Genomic DNA, 25287 nt, shown 5'->3' on the forward strand with positions numbered 1-25287 from the left:
CTGAAGCTTATGGTCCACACGAGGTGATGCTAAATATAGATGGGATTAACATCTACACCAAGACGATGATAACATGTGACGAAGACCTAATTGGGCAAATCTACGTAGGTAAAGAAGAGTTGAAAGTGAGATCGATTGGACACTGCGCCATGCTTGAAGAAGATGCAATGCACATCGGAACAGAGGCAGATGTGACAGGGCACGTGCTAGATATAAGTGGCAAAAAGACTCAGTTGCGTGGGTTGCTTGACACGGGAGCAGTCTTGAGCGTTATACCAATCGAAACTTGGGAGAAGATGGGCTTTGACAAAGGTGACTTGATAGACTCGAGAATACGGCTGTCAGCTGCAAACAAAGGGGCCCTACGGGTGCTGGGCAGGACGCCGATAATAGCCCTCAATTTGGGGGAACGTAACCTGTGGATGAGCTTTATCGTGGTAGAAAACCTAGATGAATCTGACCAATTCATTTTGGGCAGAGACTTCATCAGGAACTTCGACGTAACGATTGATTTAAATAACGCAATGTTCAGGATACGGAACCCGGATAGGAGGTACGCAATCAAACCGGTAAATTTAATAATGGTAAATGAAAACAAAGCACCGGTATTCTTGAGTAGGAGGGTGAGGCTAAAAGCTAATGAAGCGGCAATCGTAAGTTTGAGGATGAAAAATTACAATGAACTAAGTGACAACAAGCAAGTGTGCATAGTTCCGAATCCTAATAGTCAAAGTGCTGCTGTTTTAGGAAGATCATTTTCGATAACGAAGAGCGGCCTCTGCGTCAGTGTCTTGTTGAATACCCTTGATATACCGATCACGATACAGAGAGGGAGGAAACTGGGATATGCTTTACCGGTTAAAACTCGATATGAAACAATTGAGAACTCAAAACAAAATGAAGTTGTTGATTGTCCCAATCACAGGGACAAAATTTGTATCTTGAGACGATTGCAGAAAATAAAAGATTCTTCAGGTCTTATTAAATCACTTAAGTCAGAAACGGATGATGGTCTTTCGAGCTGTTCGAACTTTCCAGAGCGACCCACACTAGATAAAATGCAAAATGAAAAACCGGTTCTGCCGGAGATTGAACATTTGAGGGGCAAACTGAAAGATGAACAGCTCGAAGCCATCAAGGACGTACTAGAGCGGAACGAGGATGTTTTTTCGAGGCATAAGGCGGATATCGGGTGTTGCAATTTCGTTGAGCATGAAATAGAACTTGAGGAAAACGCGGTACCACACAGGGAGGGGGCGAGGCGCATGACCCCACACAAATCGGACGCGTGTAGAAAAGAGATCGAGACGTTACTAGAGTATGACATGATAGAACCATCCAAGTCACCGTGGGCGTGTGGAGTAGTGATAGCCAAAAAGAAAGGCGACCAGTTGAGGTTTTGTTGTGACTTTCGATACCTGAACTCCGTCACGGTGAAGGATGCCTATCCCATACCTAGGATTGATGAGAGCCTCTCGAAGTTAGGTGATGCAAAATTTTTTACTACTCTTGATTTAGGCTCAGCCTTTTGGCAAGTACCACTAAGGAAGCAGGACAGGGACAAGACAGGGTTTGCCTGCGAGTTGGGTCTGTTTCAATGGAAACGGATGCCGTTTGGACTTTGCAATGCCACAGCCACGTTTCAGTGGTTGATGGCACACGCGCTGATAGGCGTAACGAAGAAGTATGGCAACCTGGTAATGTGCTACGTGGATGACGTGGTAATAGCGACGCCAACACTGGAAGACCACATTGAGAGACTAGACGAAGTGTTTGCATGCATGAAGAGGTCGGGGCTAAAGTGTAAACCATCAAAGTGCGAGATACTCAAGGACTCATTAAAATACTTGGGCAGGATGGTAGACAAGCACGGCATCAGACCTGATACGGACGCCGTGGAAGCAGTCCTGACCTGGAAATCACCGAAGACAGAGCACCAGTTGATGAGCTTCCTGGGTTTCGCTAACTATTATAGAGAGTTCATCAAAGGCTATGCAGACAAGGTATACCCGATGCAACAATTAATGAGACACAAGGGCAAGAAGTTCACGTGGAACAACGCAGCAGAAGAGTCATTCCAGAGGATAAAGAAAGAGCTATATGAGGCACCAGTACTGGGTATGCCGACTGAGAAAGGGATGTACGTGCTGGACACGGATGCGTCGGTAGTCGCGATTTCTGGGATTCTCCACCAAGAACAAGAATGGAATGGGAAGACAGTCTTGAGACCAATAGCGTACGGGAGCAAAGTCCTGAGTGACACGGAAATGAAGTACGGAGCACCGAAAGCTGAGATGTTCGCGGTGGTTACCTTTGTCGAGAAATACAGGGCATACTTGGGCAGTGAACCATTCAAGTTGCGAGTCGACAACAGAGCACTGAGCTGGCTGAAAACGTACTCAATGGACCAAAGTTACATTGGGAGGTGGATAGTTCGCCTGGACGGATACAACATGATAATTGACCATAGAACGCGAGATAAACATCAGAATGCCGACAGCTTGAGTAAGAAGACGGAGTTCTATGAGAGACAAGAGCAAAGAGAAGCAGACAGGCCTGAAATCAAAGATGGCTTCTCATTCATGGACAAGGAAACGTACGACAGTCTTCCACTCACGAGATGGCTGGACAAGTCAGGCAAACCGATAGAAGATCATCCTGAATTGCCTAAAGAGCCTCCAGAGAAGACCATCTTAAGGAAGAGCAAGAGGATTCCGATTGAGATTATACTCAAGTCGAAGATCGTGAAGGAGACGCTCAAGGCAAAAGGCTATGATCTTAACCAGGTGGAAGCAGGAACTGCACAGATAGATGATGACTTAATGAGGTTGCTCGAGAAACTATCAGATGATAAGCCCGTGATCCAGGAGAAGGGTACAGAGAAACCGGAATTCACTATACTTCGGAGAAAAGAGACAGTGAACGATACTGACTCATCAAGAGGAAGCGTCACTGACAGCAAAGATGTCGTGCGGTCACTAGTTGACAAAATCCCCGAAGACATTCTGGAGCAGACCAGGGTTAGGAAAAAGAAAGTGACGTTCAAGGAAGATACTGAGCACCTGGGACCAGGTCAAGAGTCCGGGGAGTGTTCCAGGTTCACGGAAGAAGGAACCGGAGAAGGAAAATTGTCCGGGGAGCGTGAAGGATGGGATGAAGACTCGGATGAGAGCAGCGAAAACCAGGACAGTCTGTGCATGATACTGGCGGAAGAGAAGACAAGGCACCACGACAGGGAGTTACAGACGGATCCATCATCAGGAACGTACAATCTGGAGATACAGGAGATACGAGGTGGTGAGGAACTTGAGAGAATTGCGGTTTCAAGGAAGCCATACAGAGAACTATCATGCAACTCAAACGTCAGAACAAATCTGGTGCCAGAAGATGATATGAAAATCGTGAAAAGGATGATATGCGTGAAGCTGAGTGATGACATCCACAAACCTGGTGAGATGAATGGACAGATCATGGCGCTAAAGGAGCATGTCAAGGCAAGATATAGGCTGTCAGACCTAATAAGAGCCCAAAAGAATGACAAAATGACAAGTAACCTCTCCAAATGGATCCAGTCGGGGGTCAAGGAGAAGGGGGAACTCGAGGAAGACAGCTACAAGATCTTGAGCCAGTTCTACAAAGAGAAAAAAGACTTACTCTACCACACAGCTGATGGGGTGGTAGCATGCAAGAGGAAAGATGAGGAGAAGATATTACACAAACACAACCTCATCATACTGCCGCAGTTGTATCAAACGGAGGTGCTTTTCAGATCGCACGACCAGATGGGCCACCAGGGGATAGACAAAGTACAACAAAGGATACTTCACAGGTTTGATTGGCCAGGAATGAGAAAAGCTTGCGAGAGATGGGTGAATGCCTGCCTGGCATGTCTCCAGGTAAAAGACCCAAGGAAGATGAAGTTTCCCCTCAAGTCTGTTGAGAGCTCAGAGTTCAATGAAGTGGTGCAGATAGACCATCAAAAAATCTGCATGACGGAGTCGGGATATAACCAGATACTGGTTATAATAGATCACTTCACAAAGTTGGCGGAAGCGGTCCCGTGCCAAACAGCCTCGGCCGAGGAGACATGTGATCATCTGATAACGCATTGGATATCGCGGTATGGTTGTCCAATGACTTTCCAGTCGGACAACGGCAAAGCTTTTGTAGGGGACTTGACAAAAGAATTGATGAAGAGATCGTACATTGCTCAAGCACACTCGACAACCTATCATCCACAGACCAATGGGTTGGTAGAGAGACAAAACAGGACACTGGTCAACATGTTAAGGGTGTACTGCTCAAGATACATGACGGACTGGGACAAATACCTGCCACAGGTAGTAGGAGCCTACAACAGTACACAGCACTCAACTACGGGCATCAGTCCTTTCATGATGTTGACGGGCAGGGAGAGAGCAATGCCTCTGACATTCTTTTACCCGGAATACGAAGGGAAAAAGACGTCGCCTCAGGCATACGTGAAAGAAGCGATCAAAAGACAACAGGAATTGAACGAGCTATGCAGGAGGAACACGGCGCAAGCGCAAATGAGGCAACGCAGGAAATACGACGAAAAATTATTACGAGCAAAGCCATATGAAGTGGGCCAATACGTGTGGGTCTTCCAAAATGTCATACCGCCCAAGGGAACAAAGAAACTACTCAAGAAGTGGAGGGGACCATTCATGATAACGGAGGTTCATCAACAAGGACGGTTCTATCGCTTGAGTACTGGGCGAGCGGCACATTATGAAAATCTGAAGCCTCACGTCCCGTCTCCAGAGGATTGGTGCATACCGAAGGACATGGAGGGTCTTGAGTATCTGGTGGTAGAGCCAGCGTGTGAAGTGAATGAGAAAGGCACTAGAGAGAAAAATGATGGTAATGAGAACTTGAGTTTGGACGACAATGAAAAGATAGGAGTGGAGTCTGATGCAGGATCATTTGTAGAAGAAGACTGGAACGACCCGGAGCAAGACGAGGTGCCGAAATGGATGGAACCGGATCGAACAACACCACCGGAAACCAGGACTGGCAATCGCAAACGCACAGGCATGAGGTACAACAGGTACGGGGACGACTTCTTGATCGATAAGATACAGCCAGACAAATTGGGCGAGGAATTACTGAAGGCAGGCGAACTGGAAGCTGGAGAGGAATGGCAGGTCATTGACGATGGTGGTCATTATCTGCAGGATGATTACTCGACGCCAGAAGTAGAAACGGATCTCGAACAGAGTGAGATAGAGAGGAGGGAGAACACGAACTTGAGGATTCTAGAGTGGATGCGTGATGTCAAAGACGAGAGCCGCAAAGGACAAAGCATTCAGCAAGTCGATGTATCAGCAGCAAATTACATGAAGACAGAGGACCCTCTTTTCGGATGGACGGCAACAGACAGGCCACTGGACATTCCTCAGGACAATTCAGACCCGACAACATCGACGGGGACGTCGATAAATATTTTTGTCCGGGGAGTGGGGGTAGGACTTACCCACACCGAAAATTTGATGATAAAGAAGCTCAAGGAAGTGAGAGAAACGAGCGAATTGGAACTGGAGGAAGAAGAGCCAGAGCCTACTATAGGTCGGAATTTCAAAACGAAATTCGAAATACCCAATGAAAACTCGGAGAACATCATGATAACAGATAGCGACTTCATCCTGTCAAACAGGACCAGCGCGATCTGCATCACGGCGGACATGAGTTTCAAATCAAGATTGGAAGCTGACTTCAAAAGAGAGTACCAGCATGTAGAGTTTCTGTTCAGACAGAGACCAGGACTGGGAGGGATGGCAGCGCTTCCACCGTCAGTGGCACAAGTCCCGGGCAAATATCTGTGCTTCCTAGTAACGAGGGTCAATGACAGGAACACAATCGATCCCGAACACATGATATTGGCACTAACAAGATTACGAGACTTCATGATTGAAAGAGGGATAACAGAAGTCTCAATGCCGGTGTATGACCCGAACAGGGGCAAACTGAGCCCGAGGGAATTGTACGCTATCCTACATGTGGTCTTTGCAGAAACTGAGATAATGGTGTATCTTCATAAGAAGTACTACTTGAGCATCGCCTGAGTCGGGTACATGGGGGTATCGAGTCGGGTGTGAGGGAGGAGTCTTGAGTTAGGTACTGGGGTGCGGCGCAGGTAAAGGGATCTTAAAGATATGATTGGCATGACAATTAAATTTTAAAACGAGTTAATGGTGCTAAAACATAAAATGAATCTGCATGCTTTTAAGGGAATTCCAATTGAATTGTTTTAAGTGATATGAAAATGATAAGATTTTAACCATACTGGTAAAAGGGGGGTCTCTAGGTTAGGAACATGACATGTCAAGTTTCAATATGCTTTCTGTTTTCAGATCAAGTTTGAAAAACAAAGTTGAAAATCCAACTATACTCAAGCGAGAAACAGAGAGAGAAACCTTGATTGAACTCGCGATAATCGGCACTTACAGCAAGTATTTGCAAGGGAACATTTCGAGAGAATTCTTGAGTTGGGTAATACTTGAGTCGGTAAGGTAATTCTTGAGCTGGTAAGGTAATTCTTGAGCTGGTTAACACCTACCTGTATACATCCCGAAGTCACGAAGAATGGCAGACCGATTATGGAAATCCGTGCCCGCGACCCTGAAGAAGCCCACTCTTGATGAGCTGTACAGACGCCTGAGGGACTTGGACTACACCCAAATAGACGAGAGAATGGCGGTGATGCTGAATGCCATCCTCCAGTTGGAGGACCAGGGTGAGTGCAGGGAGTCTGCAACGGAGGCTGTCTTGATGATCGGCTACACCACCGAGGGAATATCGAACCAAGAACAGACCAGATGGTTGTCTTGGAATGTGGATGGAGGAGTAAGGGGTTTTGACTTGGCAAGGAATCCTGGCCTGAATAACAATACCGAATATGGCGCAGGGGAATTCCCACTACCGACTAGGCCAACAGTAAGGTCCACAAGCCAGAGCTCGAGTAGGGTGCAATCGATGTCACGAATGCAACAGACGACCGAGGCATATCCGGATCTAGGTGTTCTAAAGAAAGAGCTCGAGAAGACGCAGAAGGAAAGGAATAAGGCGAACCTCGATCGGGATCAGGCAAAGCTGGATCGGGAGAAGGTTCAGCTGGAAAGGGACCAGGCGGTCAACGAGCGAGACCAGGCTCTGAGGTTGCTTGAGATACAAAAAGCTGAACATCAACAGGAGTTAAGGGTGCGGGAGAACGCCGCAAATCGTGATCAACTGAGGTCGGAATTGGACAGAATAGAACAACGACAACGCGAGCTTGATGCACAGAAGGGAGCCAGGCCGAAGGAGCGAGTGGTCACCAGCTCGAGGCCAGAGTCACGTATGGAGGTGGATGAAGCCCCCAGAGCAAGAGCACGGTTCAACCTTGACCGCGAGGCCCGAGAACACATGAGTGAAGGGTTGGAAGTTTGGATACCGAATGACGCAACATCTTCCTTGCGTAGCCTAGAGACGCAACCCATACGCCCACTGATGAATGTGGAGCTGCCGGGATATACCCCAGCCGGGTCTGAGAGAACTGGGCGAGAGATTGCGACAAAAGAGTCGTGAGAGTTCGGCAAGACCGGAGCTTCCCCCGACGTGGAGGGAACAGCCGGTTAGGAGTGTCGTGATCTTGAGTTATAAGAAGAATACAGAGGGGAGGTACCACAGGCACAATCGGCTGGACTGGAGTACGGAGCAGAAAGCTAGGAGAGACTGCTTTCATGATGCGGCCTGGGTGCAGTACTTGGCGCCACCCCGGGTACCAGAAGGTGCGGTTCATCTAATCGTAGGGGACAGCCTGGTGCGGGTGTTGACCCGGATCCGATCGCACTGGCAGACGGGAATCTTGAGTTTCGCTGGAGCTGCCACGCCACAGATGTTGGCAACGCTTGACATGCTGGGGATGACCAAAGTATACACGGTGACCCTGATGGTCGGGACCAACGATGTATCAAGGGGTGAAGCGAGGAAAATAACAAGGCTGAACGATAAGGTGAGCTGCCTTCTTGAGGAACTGAGGATTCAGATGGACCCCATCCTGTTGACGATATGTACTGTCCCCTACAACATGATGTTTGATCAGCACGCCTTGGAGATGAACGAAAAGGTGCGGAACCTAAACAAGGTGATAAGAGACATCCACCGGAAGAGTGTGCTCCCTGTCAGACTGTTGGACGTGGCAGAGCGCATGGAGAAAGAGGGATTCCCTGAAGACACCTCCAGTGATGGAATCCATTTTGATAGACCGAGGGGAGCAGAGTGGCTAAACGACGTCTTCCAAGAACACATAAATGTGCTGGAGGCGGATCTGCTAGAGACAGCCCAATTCACATTAGGACCACCTCCGAACCCACCATTCCTTGCCTCAAGGGCCTTGTCTGGTCGCTTGGGACCGAGAGTTGACACTAGAGACAGTTCAAGGAGCAGCCAGACCAGAATGGAGTCTGAGGAGGTGACGTCATCAACACCTCCAAGCTCGGCGATATCCTCAGTGGTAGTGGCAGAGAGCAAACGGGAAAATAAGTCTATGGAGACCGCTCGCTTGAGATATCCTGAGAAGGTGAAAGAACTGGATCTAGAGAGTTTGGAATGCAGGCAAGAATTGGCGGAAACCCTGGGGATCGAACGAGTGTCACACGAGGATTTGAATAGGCATCATTGCGTGGACTGGTTGAAAGCTCATGAGGCGCACTTCTCGAGAGCGAAGTTGATGAAGACCACAGACCTGACTGGAATTCCCACAAAAGCGATCATGGGACCCATTAACTACAGACCTCTCAAGCTGCTGGGGAGTCCTGGACTTATAGCAGAACCCCCCAAGCACCGAACTAGCATCGCCAGGATCAGGTTGGCAACCCAGGCACAGTTGAAGGTGGTAGACAAGCTACTCAATCCGGGAGGAACGGGATTGCCAGATGCCGCTTACGAAGGCTCGAAATTGGCGGAAGATCCCAGGTACGGGAAGCCCTGTGGGAGTACCCAGCTGGCCAAAACCCTGGCAGTTTATGATAGAGCAGATCCAGCTGCTGCGAGAGTAGTCATTGTGGCGGGATCAGACTTCGAAGGAACGTCTCCCAAGTTGTTCTGGCCGGAGACTTTGATATACTCTTTGCCAGGAGCTGAATTAAATCAGATGTTAACTCTGGTAGTGGCAATAAAGTCGGAGATGCCCTGTGAACCTGAGCTGCTGTTGTTTGCAGGGATGAATGATCACCTGCACGCGATGGGACTTCTTGAGCAACTAAAGGGCGATGAAATTCCGACATCGAGGAAGATATGGGAAGCCATTCAAGCGTTGTTTGCGGCGATGAATGAAGTGCAAGAGAATGTTGTCTCGAGATTCGGGTCCAAGACGAAGGTGGTGTTTACCACATCCCCTGGATACGCGAATATGCCACCCGCCCTACAGTTTGTGTACGCGGTCTTGATCCTGATAGCAGAAGGGAATGAATGGCGGATTCTAATGGCAGCCCCCAATCGGGAGTTGGAGCCATCGAACCTGAGGCTTCGCAAGTCAGAATTGGCGGCGGCATGGGCGGACATATCTCATGCACTAAGGGGCTTTTATTGACTAGCCGACATCCTGATGGTATTAGACGAGGTGCTCTTGCTAGAGATATCGAACTTTGCCAGGCAACTCAAGCTCAGCCCAGTCATCGGGGACGATCACCCGGCGATAAGCAAATTAACGGCCAGCTTGTGGTTTCGGAGTATGGATGTGAAGATCACAAACTCCACCAGCAGGTCTAGAGGTCCCAGTAACGAGAGAAGAAATGTGGCCGAGACGGAAAAGCAATTAGGATCGATGAAATATCGTTTGACTCAAGAGAATGGCTGGTGGCCATTTTTGACACCAAGGCTGGAGAACGCCACGAATAAGACAAGGGAGGAAGCACCACTCCTCGTGAAACAAGTCTGGAGTTTTCTAGAGAAGCAACTGGAGCTGGCCGAAGTAAGAGACATGACGGTGGCTAGATTTGTCTCGGCCGCCAATGAAGTGACGATTGGAGGGTTCTGGAGAGAGCACGCCAAAGGCGAATTGAAGACTCGGAGGGATTACGAGATTCTCAAGTTCTTGAGTCCTTGCTGGGAGAAGGAATTCTTGGCAGGAATATTTGGTACCACGGCGACTATCTTTGGAGCCTTCGTGCAGGAGATACTGGGCATGCCCATCAGCCTGCTCTTGGCCCTGTATTTGGTCTACCCCAGATACTTGTTCAACATGGGCCCAGCATACATGTTTAGTCGGGGAGTGGAGGATTTGTGTCGTTTCATCGATTAATGGAATATGGAGGGCCTCTGTCTATGGGGAGAGTCCACACGAGCATTGAAACCAGCTCCTACAAGTGTGCCGCAGGGTTGAAGACGTTGCTAGTGCAATACCTCATGATGCAAAATCGGCACATGACGGGTGAAGATGAGAATCCAACTTCGAGAGAAGAATGGAAGAAGACGAACAGAGGGATGCCTCTGCTGACGGACCTATGCCTGGCAATGAGGTCGGACCCAATGGGGATAATCCGGGGCCTAGAGGAGGTGGTGACCTGCATTTATGGTCCAGCAGTGACGTACGCGTTCCCAGACCCCCTGGTGACAACGTATCGTCACTCTGTAACGCACTTGAGCCTTATCAGTATACTGGATGGGACGGCGTTAAATTGGTGTCAGCAGGAAGTGCTCAGAGGGCGAATGAGCAACACGGTACTCTTTGGAAAGGTGAAAGATGCCGAACTAATAGTGTACAACTTCAGGGGGCAAATGCAATGTAGAATGGGAGGCAAGCGAGAGGGTCCCATCGAAATGTATCCCAAATTCTGGAACTTGAACCCATTGACGGCGGACGGACGAGAGATCTTGGTAATTCCTGCCTGGAAGGAGTGCTTCGCACTGGTGAAGAGGGAGCTGGAGACCATAATGGAGAAAGAAATCCTCCCAGCCACCATGCCTGAGTTCCCAATAGTCAGGAGGATGACCTTGGGAATGAATAGTCCCTTGGTAGTTCCCTCCATAATGGCGAGGATGACGACGGAGGAAATGCAGAAGGATTTCACTGATGGCTGGGACCCCCTGTTCATTGGCTACACGGCGGCGGTCTACTTCCATACCAGCGAGATGAAGGTAAATTCGTGGACGACGCAAGCGAAAAAGAGTAGAGGTTCGCAGCCCCCAGGGTATGAGGTGCGGAAGGTCTTGAGAACTCTAGAGAAGGAGGGACTTGAGAGCATGTTGCCCATATGGGATGATGGCAGGATGATCGTGATGGAGGGGCACGTCGCACTGGTGGACGACATGAAATTTGCCACGAGAAAATATAGGGCGCCCTATGGCTTGGAACAGGTGGAAATAAGACAGGAAGGAACAGAACTAGATGCAGCAGGTCAACTGCATGTAGCACTGACGGAATACAAAAAGCTGGATCCCACGACACCATCACCACTTTCCGTGGACACACCTGGAGACAAGAGGAGCGGACCCGTCGAGGACCGATTTAAGAAAATTCTCGAGAGAAGGAGACATGAGTCAGAAGAGGAGAGTATGGATGAAACTCTCAGTGAAGCCGGTGAAGACATGGAAGTGGGGAATACGCCTGAACCAGGGCCATCAGGGGAGGAGCTCACCACTCAAGAGCTGTTGAAAGACTTGAGCGAGGAGAATTGGGCAGATACTGCCACACCACCCCTGATTCCGTCTCCCCGGAAGGATCTGGAATTGCCATTGGCAAGTGAGACCTTCAATATGGGGATGATACTCTTGAGCTCGGAGGAAAGGGAAAAGAACACTTTCGAAGGGAACAGGGACATATTCCTGGGATCACTGAAGGACGATGCTTGGCAGGAGTTCTTGGAAGAATTCAATCAAGAAGTGGGCAGCGAGACGACGCTGGACAAATTCAAGGAGGAACTGTGGGACACAGTCGTAAGATTTGGAGAACCGCTTCTGATAGGAACGGGCCTGGATGAGAAGGCGAGAAAAGAGCTACTGAGCAAGCTGGTAGAGCTGAGAAATTCACGATCTAAGACTAGAGAAGAAAAATGTGAGGACAGCTCTACTCGGAGACAAAAAACTGTAGATAAAATGGTTGATAAGGTTGGGACTAGTAATATGATTAAAAGTACTAATATCCTTAAGGCTCGAGCAGGGGGGAGGCAAGAGTTGGAAGGAGTGGATGGAGAGGTCGAATCAGTGATGGTAGCCACAACACCCTCAAGTAGAGATGTGAAGACTCGCAAGAGGAAGAGAGAAGTGGAAGGATTGGGTAGTCCTTCAGTGGATGCTGTTTCGGAAGGAAACTTGAGAGAGACGGCGCCCATGGTTTTGGCTAGATGCAAGACGGCGGCCTACAAGAGCAGCTCGGAGCTCAGAAGACCACTTGAAGTAGAGAGGGAAATAGAGGTTTCCACCAGTTCGACATCGGAGGAAGACTTCAAGCCTCAAAAGATAAACGTGAAGAGAGGTTCAACGAACGGACAGACATGGGAAGTAGATGTCGGCAAAGAATGGATCTCGAAGGCACACCAGGCCACGGGCAAGCGAGTGACAAGTGATCCATTGGAAAGGAACAAGACGAGGAACACCTCCCGGACGTGGTGGGTGGCTCTTGAAACATTGAAATCTGGGGAGAAGAACTTTTGAAGTTGGAGAGAGAGAACACAAGCGATCACGAGAGACAAAACGTGATCGGAAAACCTGTGGGAAGTGCTCCAAACCTGGAAGATAACGACACGATGCATGAGAAAATGATGGAGCTTGAGCCTCTCTTGGAAGCCTCGGGGGAGCGTAACCTCAGGAGCATTGAAATCACCCATGGAGAATGCCCATGCCACTGTTTAGCGCAAACGGTGTGGTATCCAGATCACAAGAACCTTTGCCTGGTGTGGGATATGGAAGAAATCTGGTCGATCGGACTACCGGATCACCGACAGAAGGTGACGATCTTGGTAGTGAGTACGATGTTGGCTCTGAGATGGATAGAAGAGAATATAACGAAGTATCGGGAAGCGGGGACGCCAACGGCTGAGTCAATATACGCGATAGACTACAGTAGGAGACTCGAGTTGTTTGAGACTGCGTGCAAGGTATTCGCCATACCAACGGAAGTCAGACATGTCTGGAGCCGTTTGAGGTACTTCCCATGGTTTCGGGCGACGCTAACATCCTGGTTGTACATGACAACGAAAGATCACATGAGAAAACATCAAAAAGAGTATCGACAGTTCCAGGCCGAGATTGGGCCGGAAGCTTTCAAGAGACCCCTGTTAACCCATTGTAATGCAATCACGACAGGATGGAAGAGAGTGGGTAAAATGTCTAGAGACAATACCAAGGCGAGGGAATCGATACTAGAGGAGGACCTGGCGAAGAACGTGAGCTTGAGCCTGCACAACTCCTTTTGTTTGAACCGGGAATCTAGGGTGAAGGCACTACCCAACCAAGCAAAGAGGTCGCAAGAGCAAAGAGAATGGATGCGATCCTACGAGCAGCTGAAGGCTTGGGAGGAGATTGTGATTAGCTCCGATGATGAAGAGGAACTGTTGAGACAGTTTGCCGTATCTAGTACTTCAGGGTGCAGTACCTCCAAGGCAAAGAGTGCGAGATGAGCAGGTGGCTCGAATGGATCTTGAGTCTTGAGAGGGAAAGGGGGGCTTGAGCGTGGGTCCGGGTGAAACCAGGATTCATGAAAAAGAAGTTTTAACAAAGCAAATATTGTTATTAATATACTAAATTTATTATATAAATGGAAATACTGCATGACAATTTCCTGATTAAATGGGACAAAAGAAATTTTAAATGATTGGCTTAAAAAGCGAGAATTCGAGGGTGCAGGTGTGTGCAGATTTTGATTGCTGTTTAGCGATAGTGTGAAAATTTTACATGGCTGTGAATTTTGGGGTGTAGATAAACTTAAGTCTGCTGCAAACTTCTGTAAATGACCACTGGCACTGTATCTTGAGTAACACTCGGTTTTCTGGGACTCACTGGCAGAAGACAGCACGCGATGAGGACATCGATCTCGAGTCCGGGGAGTATGTGCCAGTCGGTCATATTTGGAAGTTTGACCTTGAGAGAAACAAAAAAACACTTGATTTAGGAGAGAAATTTAATTTTTTCAAAATTTCGAATGGAGCATGTCATGCACGATTTTCTCGCGATAACTGAAAATCAGAAAAGAGAAGTCAGAACAATCGAGTAACAATCGCGGGAAAGTTGCTAAATAAAACGGTGGGAAATTGCTATTCGCAATTTCTGTCATAATAGAACAAGAGTAGAGCTGTCCCATCTAAAACAGAGACGAGAGCATTCCCACGAACTGGATTGTTGTGATTGGAGTACTATTATTAACTGGACCAGAGTGAACCTTCGGTGGAAAGGTGGACAGCTAGAGTGTCCCAATGGTTCACGAGAACTTACAGTCTAGAGAAAAAACTTGTTCTTATTATTAAAACTGACTAACATTAAACTCATTTTAGTTACTTTATTAATTCTTGAGTTGCTTACCGACTTATTTACTTCCTGGTTCTTGAGCGTGCTACAATGTGAGTACTTAATTTAAATTCTTAGAGTGTGTTTTATAATTGTTATGTTGAGGTAAGGCGAGTTTTAGGTTGATCCATCTGAAATGGATCAAAGTTCCACTGTCTAACAAAAAAGTAACTTAACGGATTGTTCCAACCCGGTTTTTAACGGCGTTCATGTATTTTGGGTATCTAGAGACCTAAGTATGGGGACGTTTCTAATTCTAGAGTGGGGGGGTATTTTTGTAGTAGCCTTTAAGCTGTAACGGGTCGTAGTCTCATGTCACAAACGAACCGAACTGGCTCCGACCGTTCTTGAGGTAGAAAAACACAAGAGATGGTGTCCCTGACCCTTGAGCCAGTGGTTATAGGGCCTATTTCTCTTAAACCTCATGTGTGACTGCAGTAGACGAATGTTACAGTATCTGGGTCTGGTACCTCGAAGGCGAAGAACACAAGGTGAGCCGGTGGCTCTAAAGGGAATTCTAGAGTCTTGAGTCTTGAGAGGGAGGGGGCTCGAGGGTGAACTCGGATGAAATCTGGGTTCACCAAAAAGAAATTTTAACAAATGAGATATTGTTATTAATATGCTACATCTATTATATAAATCAAATTGCTGCATGACAACTTCCTGATTGAATAGGACAAAAGAAATTTTAAATTACTAGCTTAAAAAGCGAGAATTCACAGGTGCAGGTGTGTGCAGATTTTGATTGCTGTTTAGCGATAGTGTGAAAGTTTTATATGGTTGTGAATTTTGGGGTGTAGATAAACTTAAGTCTGCTGCAAACTTCTGTAAATGACCACTGGCACTGTATCTTGAGTGGCACTCGGGTTTCTGGGGATTCACTGACAGTGGCAGCACGCGATGAGGACATCGATCTTGAGTCCGGGGAGTATGTGCCAGTCGGTCATATCTGGAAGTTTGACCTTGAGGGACACGAATATACGTGATTTTGGAGTGAAGTTTTATTTTTCAAAATTTCGAATGGAGCCTGTCATGCTCAGTTTTCTCGCGACAACTGAAAACATAAAATGAAAAATGAGAACGACCGAATTTACAATTGCGGAAAAGTACTTAAGAAAACAGCGGGAAATTGCTATTCGCAATTTCCAGATACAAAAATAAGACACGAGTAGAGCCGTCTTATCCTGAAATAGGAGGCGAGATAATCACGAGAGAAGAGTACAATTATTCGAACTGAACCAGAGTGAACCTTCAATGGAAAGGTGGACAGCTGGAGTGTCCCAATGGTTCAGACTAAAACTTCAATTCTAGAGTCAAAACTTTATTCATTTATTGAAACTGATTAGTATTGAACTTATCAAGTTATTTTATTTAATACTCGAGTTGCTCATCAATTTAATTACTCCCTATTCTCGAGTGTGTCGACAGGTGAGTTCCAAATTTAGTTTTCTTGAGTGTGTTTTATGATTGTTATGTTGAGATAAGGCGAGTTTTAGGTTGATCCATCTGAAATGGATCAAAGTTCAACTGTCCAATAAAAAGTAACTTAACGGATTGTTCCGACCCTGTTTTTAACGGCGTTCGTGTGTTTTGGGTATTTCGAGACCTAAGTATGGGAACGTTCTAATTTTCTAGAGTGGGGGGATATTTTGGTAGTAGCCTTTAAGCTGTAACGGGTTCTAGTCTCATGTCGCAAGCGAACCGAATTGGCTCCGACCGTTCTTGAGGTAGAAAAACACAAGAGATAGTGTCCCTGACTCTTGAGCCAATGGTTATAGGGCCTATTTTTCTTAAGCCTCATATGTGACTGAAGTAGGCGACTGTTACAGAAAGAAAGCTTTTGTGGCCCAGTTTTAGTTTTCCAAATTCAAGCTCAAATCCTGTTCATTCTGACCGGCTGATACAACAAGAGATATTGTCTGTTCCTTGGAAAATCGTCTAAAGAGTCTATTTTCTTAGCTTCTTATGCGAATGAAGTGAATGACTGCTACATTGAACGATATTTCGCTGATCGCCTTATTCAATAGCTTTCTTATTGTAGATCTGTGGTTTTCAGGGGGATAATCCTGAATGTACAACCTCTGTAAGGCAATTGATATGGCTTCTTTCAGGGCAAATTTTGTATAAACTTCTCGCATCAAGAGATATTTTTGTTTCATCTAATGCGGTGTTTTCAATCGATTCTCTGGCATCTTGGGGTTCGACTTTGGCTCTTTTGATCTTGTCTAAAACTTTGCCAGTGTTTTCTTGAAGGTTTACTGAGCAAAGTAGTATTTTTTCTTTATCGCTGATGTTTTAAGATATCATAATGAGTTCGATCGCGGCGAATAAATTGAGAAAGCAATGGACTATGACTGCAGAAGAGCGGGAAGAGTATCTGCAGATAGATGAATCAGAGTATTTAGATGATCTGAATGATGAAGACATTGAAGAATTGGCTCAGTTCCTGGATGATATAGACCCAGAGGTTAGAATTTTAAAAAGCAAATAGATTATTACTCCTTAAGAGTTATTTAAGGGTAAGGACGATTGTCACTAGTCGTGCGGTGGTTTTAAGGGTATTACATGATTTTATTCCCTACATTACTGGTATGTTGTTAACAATCAACGCTGAGTTTTTGTAGAACAACGCGCTTCCAGCAAGAGACAGGTCAAGGTACCAAGTTGACAAAGAACCAACTGACAAGTACAGCAGAGACAATCTCATGAATTACATTGACAAACTGGCAGAGGAATTCAAGCAACAAGAGGGATATGTGCCTTTTACGGGGGAGAAAAAAGGTTAGAAATTGTCGAATTTATTCCTAGCATACTAGCTAATCATGTATTTATTTAAATTTACGGCAAAATTAGTTGCAATATCGGTGACCCCTTTTATTTCAATCGGATAAGTAAAATGTTGAAATTTCTAAATCTGATATTCAGACATAATTGACTTAATTAGAACTGTTCTGCGATTAGACTGTGGTTATATAATTCAAATGTTTTAGGCAAAGTTTGGATTGAGCCCGAAAGCACAAAAGTTGACGAGCCAGAGGATATTAAATTAGAAGACGAGAGTTGGGAACATGCATTTGAAACGGTAACTGGAGACGATCTCATCGATCTGGCGTGTAAGTTAATTTTATGCAACTTTGAATCTGTTATATGTTGCTTTGAATGATCCTTTTTACAAAAAAAATCTCGTATTAAAAGTTTTTTTTTCATGGTATTCAATATTGATTTAAAGTCAATAAGCGCATTGAAGAGACTCTTTTATAATTTGTGATGATTTGTTCGTTTTTTTCGTAAGTTATAAAATTTGTTCACGCTCAAATGTGATTATTCGCGGTGTGGCTTATGATTTCTTTTTAAGCTCAAGTCATTTCTTTGTTAAAAGGAAGGCAAACTGCACTATCGAAGAGCAAAAGTGTAAAGGTCACAAAAAATTTGTCGACTTTTAGTTTCAAACGTGGATTTTAATTTTCAGATTTCCTTGTGGAATAAAAAAGTTTACCTATTGTTCTAGTTTTTTTTCTTAAATTGTATCAAAAAATGTCAATCATAGATTGTTCTTGAAAAAAAGTTTCAGTTTAAAAAAAGTGACTTTTTCCGTTTCCTTGCATCCATTGAATAATTTCCAACTGGCTGTTGGCAATGATTTTTAACGATTGTCAACTTTTGCAAGATTAAGTGTCAGGTAATTTAGAACTAGATTTATTTTCCGTAAACAACTTTTCTTACAATTCTATAAGAAATTGAACTTGCCGTGTTATTGAACCCCAACAACCAGGCTCATTCCCACTTTGTCTGGAGGCAACGTGAATGCCTTTGCACCGTTTTTCCGGGTAAAATTCTATTTTTGGATTTTGGTTTGTCTGCTTTTGTCGATTATATTTTCAAAATATGATTTTTTTTCTGATTTGAACACTTCTTACTTTAATTGAACACTAGTCTTGTTATTTTGTCAGTTTATTTTGATTAAGTTTTCTTTGTTTTTTTTGTTCGGTTAAAAAGATACCGGCTAGTGTTGTTTCGAATAAGTCTTCTTCTTTTATGTCATTTGAAGGACAAAAATTGATTCTTACGATTTTTGACTAAATCGGGACGGTTTTGGTATTAACCACTCTGAACTTAATCGCTCAAAAAATTTGATGACAATAATTATAATTCTCTATATTTTTTTTGTTTCTGCTCACATTTTTGCCTGCCAAATTTTTTTTAGTTTTGTGATTGCTCTTCAAATAATACTAAAATGTTTTTTAATGCTGGTGGTAGATGTTTTTCTGAAATTAAATTTTTCTATTTTTGTGTCATGTTTTTCAAATTAAGAAGTTTTTCTAAGAAGCGATTTCCGTGTCATTTTTATTCACTAGCTTGCAATGCTACGCTTGCTTTGAATTGCAAGTGACGCAAAGCAATGCTTCGTCTCTGTGTAAATAGCGTGTTTTCTCAATGATTTCATAAAAATGTTTACGAATTTACGTTGGCAATGTGGGAATTGCTGAAGCGCACGCTCAGATAAATATGCATGAAACAAGCGAACTATTCGTAAATCGCTCTGTTGAATTTTAAGTTTTTTGTGTGCATTATTTCCGATATTCGTTTATATTTTCATATCATTGTGAGTTGTTTGTGTTTCAGCCATTCTGGGCATCCATCAGATGGTGGACCAGACACAGTACTGGGCAGCTCAGACTGCAATTAAAAAGGGAGGATTTGACGACAGCCAAGTATCTGGTGAGTCATGAAGAGCAATACTTTTTTTGGAAGTTCATTGATTGTCTCGAATTAAAATTTGAGTTCATTTTCTCGACAAACAATATGTTTAGGGTAATTAGTTACTTTTTTGGGCCTTTTTTATTTATTACGCCTTAAATCATAAAAATTAAACTTTCAAAACTGAAATGGAAACGTAAATATAAATACTGGATTCTGATAGGCTGAAATGAAATACTTTGTAAATGAAGCGCTGTTATATGTTTTTGGGCGAGATAAGTAAAACAATCTAAATCGGCATAAGTTATAGGGTTCAAATGTCGGGTTCAAATAGCCGCAGCATTATTACAGTAAAATATATAAATTAAATTAGTTCATATTCCAGATTGGTTACGTATCTGTATCTGGTCACTAAACAGTTATCTTGAAGCAGATGTCGTAATTAACTTCTTTTTTCTTTGACCGAATCTGAATTCTTTTCTCACCTAGTTGAACTTTCTTCGGTTTCAGCTCTGATACCTCATGGCAAGTAGTATCTGGCTTAGAGATGGTTTGCTGGCTGACATTGCACGTCTATCACGCTCAGGCATAACAACTACTTACGGGTTAACGAAACTAACGTGTGCTGTTTTCTTAGTACTTAACTAATCAGCGGAGTTTTCTCGGAAGTTTGGTTCGCCCAGCTGACGCAAAGATGTTCCAGAAATTAACGTTGTTCTTTGGTAAGTGAAATTAACCAGCGATTTTTTTTTCTATTGATACATCCTAAAATTATTATTGTAGATATCCACCTAAATGGTGGTGGGCAGAGATGTTTATGAGGAGCGGTTGTGCTTTGTTGCATACAAAAACAGAAATTACGGGAAAACATTTTATGAAATTAGGACGATTATCTGGATCATTCTGTTTCAATATCCAACTCTCATAGAAAAGCATTCTTTAAGCTTTTTACAATTCCGTTTTTGTTTTGAAGTAAAATAAATACTCGGTTGCTCTTTTGCAAGAAATCATGGGTTAGATAATTGTCTATGGTCTTTACGGGTTTTGTGACAGGTGTTCCGACGGTGTCTGTGCCCTCCCGCTTCGACCCGGAGGCGAAGAACAACACAGACGTAGAGTTAACTGTACAGATGGTTAAGGACAATGACCCCAACTGCACAGAAATCAACTTCAATAACATACCTGTTAGTAGACGGACTGCTTGTAATGAAAGTTGAATATATATATTTTTCACTATCCGAAAGACAAGTTTGTTGGTGAGACTATGATACTGACTTGTAATTATTGGTCGTGAAAGTAGAGTAAGAAGGCTTGTAACATAATAACAGATGGGATTGCTTTTCCGTGGACAAATAATGAGTGTTATGGAGTTGCTACGTACGGAGTTTCAATCTTCACGGAGGTTAAATGTGGAGGATAGAATTATATGGAGTTGATTTTCACGGAGTTTAATTTTGAGGATATAATTATATGCCGGATGTTCAAAAATTCGACAAATCCGACAAAATTTTTCAAAAAACTTGGGGTCGGATTTTCAAGTTTTTCGAAAAACTTCGTCGGCCTCTTTTTCAGGTTGACTAAATTGGTTTTTCGAGCTCTCCCAAAGCACTAACTGTTTTGGCCAAATTTTTTGGGCCGCAGGCGATTTTTTGAAAAAACAAGCCAAAAAACGCATTTTTAGGCACTGCTTGAAAAATTTGAACCAAATTTCACCACTCAAGGTTAGTATAAATGAACACGAAAGAGGACCCCCAGTGTTTGACTTTTCAGCCAATAATAACTTGGTTGTTTTTTGTGTGTTTAGAAGATCCCAAAATACGTCTATGTTGAGTTTCTGGAGGCACTGAAGGCTAACACGGTAGTGAAGAGAGTCGACTTGGCCAACACAGGCATGGACGACATGCTAGCCTATGTGAGTCGCAAAATTTGCATTTTTAATGGAATGTAATACAATAGAAGCCCTTTTATAAACCCTATTAATTGAACAGTTGAAGGGCGATAACTAGAATTTTCTTGAGGCGGGCGGTTTTTCTAAAGGTTTCTTTCGGCTGATTTTCTGAAAATGTCTATCGGAAACTTTTCTGTTGGTTTCTATCGTTTTTTGGCGCATGTTGCCCCTCACTGTTAATACGTAGGTGCCAAAGGAGCGTTTAGAAATATCTGGGGCTCGTTCAGCCAAACTGAACGTAAAATTGTAACAAAGGATGGTAAGGGTCTTAATATTCTGAGCCCCCCCCCCCCCGTCTTCAACCAGCTCTTGGAGAGTAGCATGTAGTTAATCTCCACGGACATGTAGTTGCTTTTGCGGACGCCTACCTTTGTAATCTTTGAACAGAAGATTGAGCAATTACACTTTCTAAATGGCTAAATAACTGATTGATATCATGAAATTAATATAGAAAGCTGTAATGCTTACAAGGCAGTCAAGGAAATAGTTAATTATTAGTTCCGGAAGTTTTGAAACAAGGTATTTTACTGAAAACTGTGTTTTTAGGCGCTGGCAGATGTGTTGGAAGCGAATAACGTGCTGGAAACTGTTAACGTGGAGAGCAATTACATCACAGGCGAAGGAGGACTCACGGTTAGAAATCGACACTTCGATTGCCTCAAAAACTTGTCTTCGAGAAACCCGTGTACCAATTCTAATTTCCCCATCTAAGATCATTGTTTCTTATCAGTCCAAAATGATATATTTCTCATGGAGAACTGTTATTGGTCAACTTAGTTAAGCCCGAAGTCGCAAAAGCCAACTTTGAGGTGAAAATATTTTGCATTCGAAAATTAAGGGAATTTACAAAGCAAAAACGAAATGTTTTAGGTGCAAGTGATATGTTTCCTCGGTTCATTCTGCTTTCCCCACTTGTGAATTATCAAGGGGATTTTTTGTTGATTTTGTCCGATTGTTATAAAATTTGACATGCGGACTAATGAAGCCATGACAAACATATTTGGTTCTCATATGTAACCGTTAAATACCACTCCTTACACCATAAAACTGATGCTCTTACAAGGTGCTGTTGAAAAAGGAAAAAGAGCCGTTTGCTCTTCTTGATACAATGGAAGATGCTGTTACCACGAAGCACGACTTTTCCTTGGAATCCTTATTTTTTTTTATTTCAGAGAATCGCAGAGATGGTGGAGGAGAATCTAGTGCTCAAAGAGCTCAGACTGTCCAATCAGGTTAGTAGAATAAAATCGGTTTATTATTCAGTTTGTAGAAGCAGCGAGCTGGAAGTTCAGTATTCGAGCGCTATAATATGGCAATTAACAAAATTATATTTTCAAAAATCCATTTTTTACCTAAGTGTTGACACTTATGTTACTAGCCTGTCTAATGACACTTAAGTTAATTTTGAATGCTGATTTATAACATAAAATGTAATATTAGATAAGGATCGTGTAAACCACCCCCCCCCCCCCCCCCCCCCTCTATGGTACCTAGTAAACAATTTCCACAATTTACCTTGAAGAAATATTTCATCAGATAAGCATATACGATTTTTGTAGCTTTGAGCGAACTTCACCCGTTTCCCTTTTGTAATAGGTAAAAGACGGATAGTTATCAAGATGCTTAGATATTTCAGGATAAGCTACATTGAAGACAATTCAATTACTTAAGTTAATTAATGGGTTTCTTATTTGCAGTATCAGATTGCTGGACAGAAATGTGAGATCAGAATAGCGGAGATGCTAGAGGCGAACAAGACCATACAAAAGTTCGGATACAACTTCCACATGCCAGGACCCTGTTCGAGAGCCATGAATGCCCTCAAGCGAAACGTCGAAATTAGTGAGTAGCACTCTTATAGAATAAATCTGATAAAAATGAATTTTAACTGATTCCTGGCAATAATATTTTTTGGTTGTTGTAGAAGTAATAGCTGATGCTGAATTTGAGAGGATTGATTTGAGTAATATAAATGCCAGGAGATAGCACCTGAAAATTTTGGACTGCCAGTCGCTCGGTAGAGATTAACTTATAAACGCACCTGATTAATGCTTTGAAAAGTTTGGAATTCGGAAAAGCTTTGCATAAATTGGTCGGATCGCTGAATTTTTTTAGAGCTGAAGAATTGACTTATGAATATTTCGTGAATATTGATCACATATTCCGTAATTGATGTTCGAAATATGTTTTACTCAGTATTTGTGCTGTAGAAGGATAAAAAAAAACGTTGTCATTCAAACTTCTTTGATTGAAATTTAGGTCGTAAAGTGGAACGCGGCATTGTGGATGACCCGACTCGGGAGCGAAAGCCGACGCCAAAACTACGAGATGACCTTCTGAGCCAACTGGCGGAGAAGAAGCGCCAGACGATCGCGACGCTGAGGAAGAAGCGTGTGGAGATGGAAAAGGAGGAGATTGAGAGACGGAAACAGGAGGAGTCCAAACCGAAGAAGCCAGTGTACCTGACGCCAGACCACGTGCGAAGGAAAAGGGCCGCTGACGGAATCACGGGTGAGTTGTTGTTCATGTTTCATATTTGATAGTTTTGGAAGTCAAGCTTCCCATCAAAACTTTTTCAACGGATTTCTTGAACTCGCCTTGAGGGGTTTTGAAGAAAGTTTTTTTGAAGAACGTGTTCTATCTGCAGAATTTTGGGACTTGCGGACTTAATGAAATAACTTGTAGATTGAGGTAACACATCGATTTTTCATAGTCCAATTCAATTTTTTGTGCGTTCGTAGGCGAGGAGGCGGAAGCATCAGAAGAAAAAGAGGAACGAGATGAGGAAAAAAGTGACAATGAAGAAGACAAAGAGAAAGATGAGGATGAAGAAGACGAAAAGAAGGAGGGCGAAGATGATAAAGATGACAAAGAAGACGAAGAGAAAGAGAAAGATGATGAGGTTGGTTGGTTAGAGAAGCAGAAAGTTGTAGACAGTTTGCCCCTATCCAAATGGCCATGCTTCACATCATATTGAATCTTCACAGAGGAATTATCTGTTTTGACTTTGATGTTTGTGCTTGATTTTAGCCAATTTCGATGTGTAAATGTTTGAGAGCTATTTGATTATCTGTATTACACTGCGAGCGTAGTGTAATAGTACGATAATTGTTTTTTCTGCAAGCTAAGATTTCCTCCAAAGATTGGTCGGAAGATCTCCTGGTCGTGGGATCGAATCATCCACAGGCTTTGCCTAAGTGTATTTATTTGTAATGAGCAGGATAAAATGTCTTGTTGCTCCTCATTTTTTGTTCTAAGCGTTCAGCCTTTTACTCATAATTTCTCATTTTTCAATCAGTCAAAAACAAATGTTTAAAATTAGTGTTTTTGACAGGATGAAGAGACGGAAGTCGACACAGAAAAGAAAGAGGAAGACGCATCAGAAAAGGACGAAGAGGATGAAGATGAGAAAGAAGAAGACGACGAGGATGAGGATAAGGACAAATCTGAATCGAAAGCCGAGAACGGCGAGGAAGAAAAAGAAGACGACAAAGAAGAAGAATCGGAAGCAGAAGACGAAGAGGACAAAGAAGAAACAGCGAAAGATGACGAAGAGGAAGAAGCCGAAAAAGTGCAATCAGAAAAAGACGACGACGAAGAGGAGGAAGAGGAAGACGACGAAGACGAAAAGAAAGAGAACAAGAGCGAGGACCGAACAGATGCAAAATCTGAAGACGACGAAGAAGAGGATGAAGAAGATGCAGATGAAGATAAAAACGATGTGAAAGAGAACGGAAAAACTGAAGACGATGACGAGGAAGAAGATGAAGACGAGGACAAAGAAGATGATAAAGGCGACAAAGAAGAGGAAGACGACGAAGAAGATGATGACGACGAAGAAGATGAGGACGACGAAGAAGATGAGGATGACGAGGAAGAGGAATGAAATGTTGTCCTTTAAGGAAACGTGACCAGATGCTTCTTATAGTTAATTATTTATGCCCTGTTAGGAGGGCCAATTTTCTTTACTCTCTACGACTTAAAAAAATGATATTTAATCAAATTTGCTACTGTTAAAGTTTCTAATTGATGTTTTAAAAACACAGATCATCTAAATCAATTCACCCTTCTTGAAACTGGTTTTACCCTTGTAATTTCAAATTCGGTAGTGCAGATACTTGAACGTTTTGTCCTTGCTC

General features: G+C 43.7%; 1 protein-coding gene across 2 annotated transcripts; it reads left to right on the forward strand.

Annotated features, from left to right (window-relative positions):
• Positions 1-977: 977 nt before the first annotated feature.
• On the forward strand, positions 978-25238 carry LOC134842321 (tropomodulin-3-like). Of its 2 annotated transcripts, XM_063858597.1 has the most exons (14): positions 978-987; positions 16801-16969; positions 17127-17283; positions 17493-17615; positions 19126-19221; positions 19711-19725; positions 20254-20384; positions 21005-21112; positions 21695-21781; positions 22321-22380; positions 22846-22990; positions 23408-23659; positions 23890-24050; positions 24483-25238. In XM_063858597.1, exons 2-14 carry the CDS (start codon positions 16811-16813, stop codon positions 25032-25034), a joined length of 2046 nt encoding a protein of 681 aa, XP_063714667.1. In that variant the 5' UTR covers positions 978-987; positions 16801-16810; the 3' UTR covers positions 25035-25238. The 2 variants fall into 2 exon arrangements, with proteins under 2 accessions (XP_063714667.1, XP_063714668.1); XM_063858598.1 differs by lacking the exon at positions 19711-19725.
• The last annotated feature ends 49 nt before the right edge of the window (positions 25239-25287 follow it).

This window comes from Symsagittifera roscoffensis, chromosome 3, assembly GCF_963678635.1.
Source record: "Symsagittifera roscoffensis chromosome 3, txSymRosc1.1, whole genome shotgun sequence".
Lineage (NCBI taxonomy): Eukaryota > Metazoa > Xenacoelomorpha > Acoela > Convolutidae > Symsagittifera > Symsagittifera roscoffensis.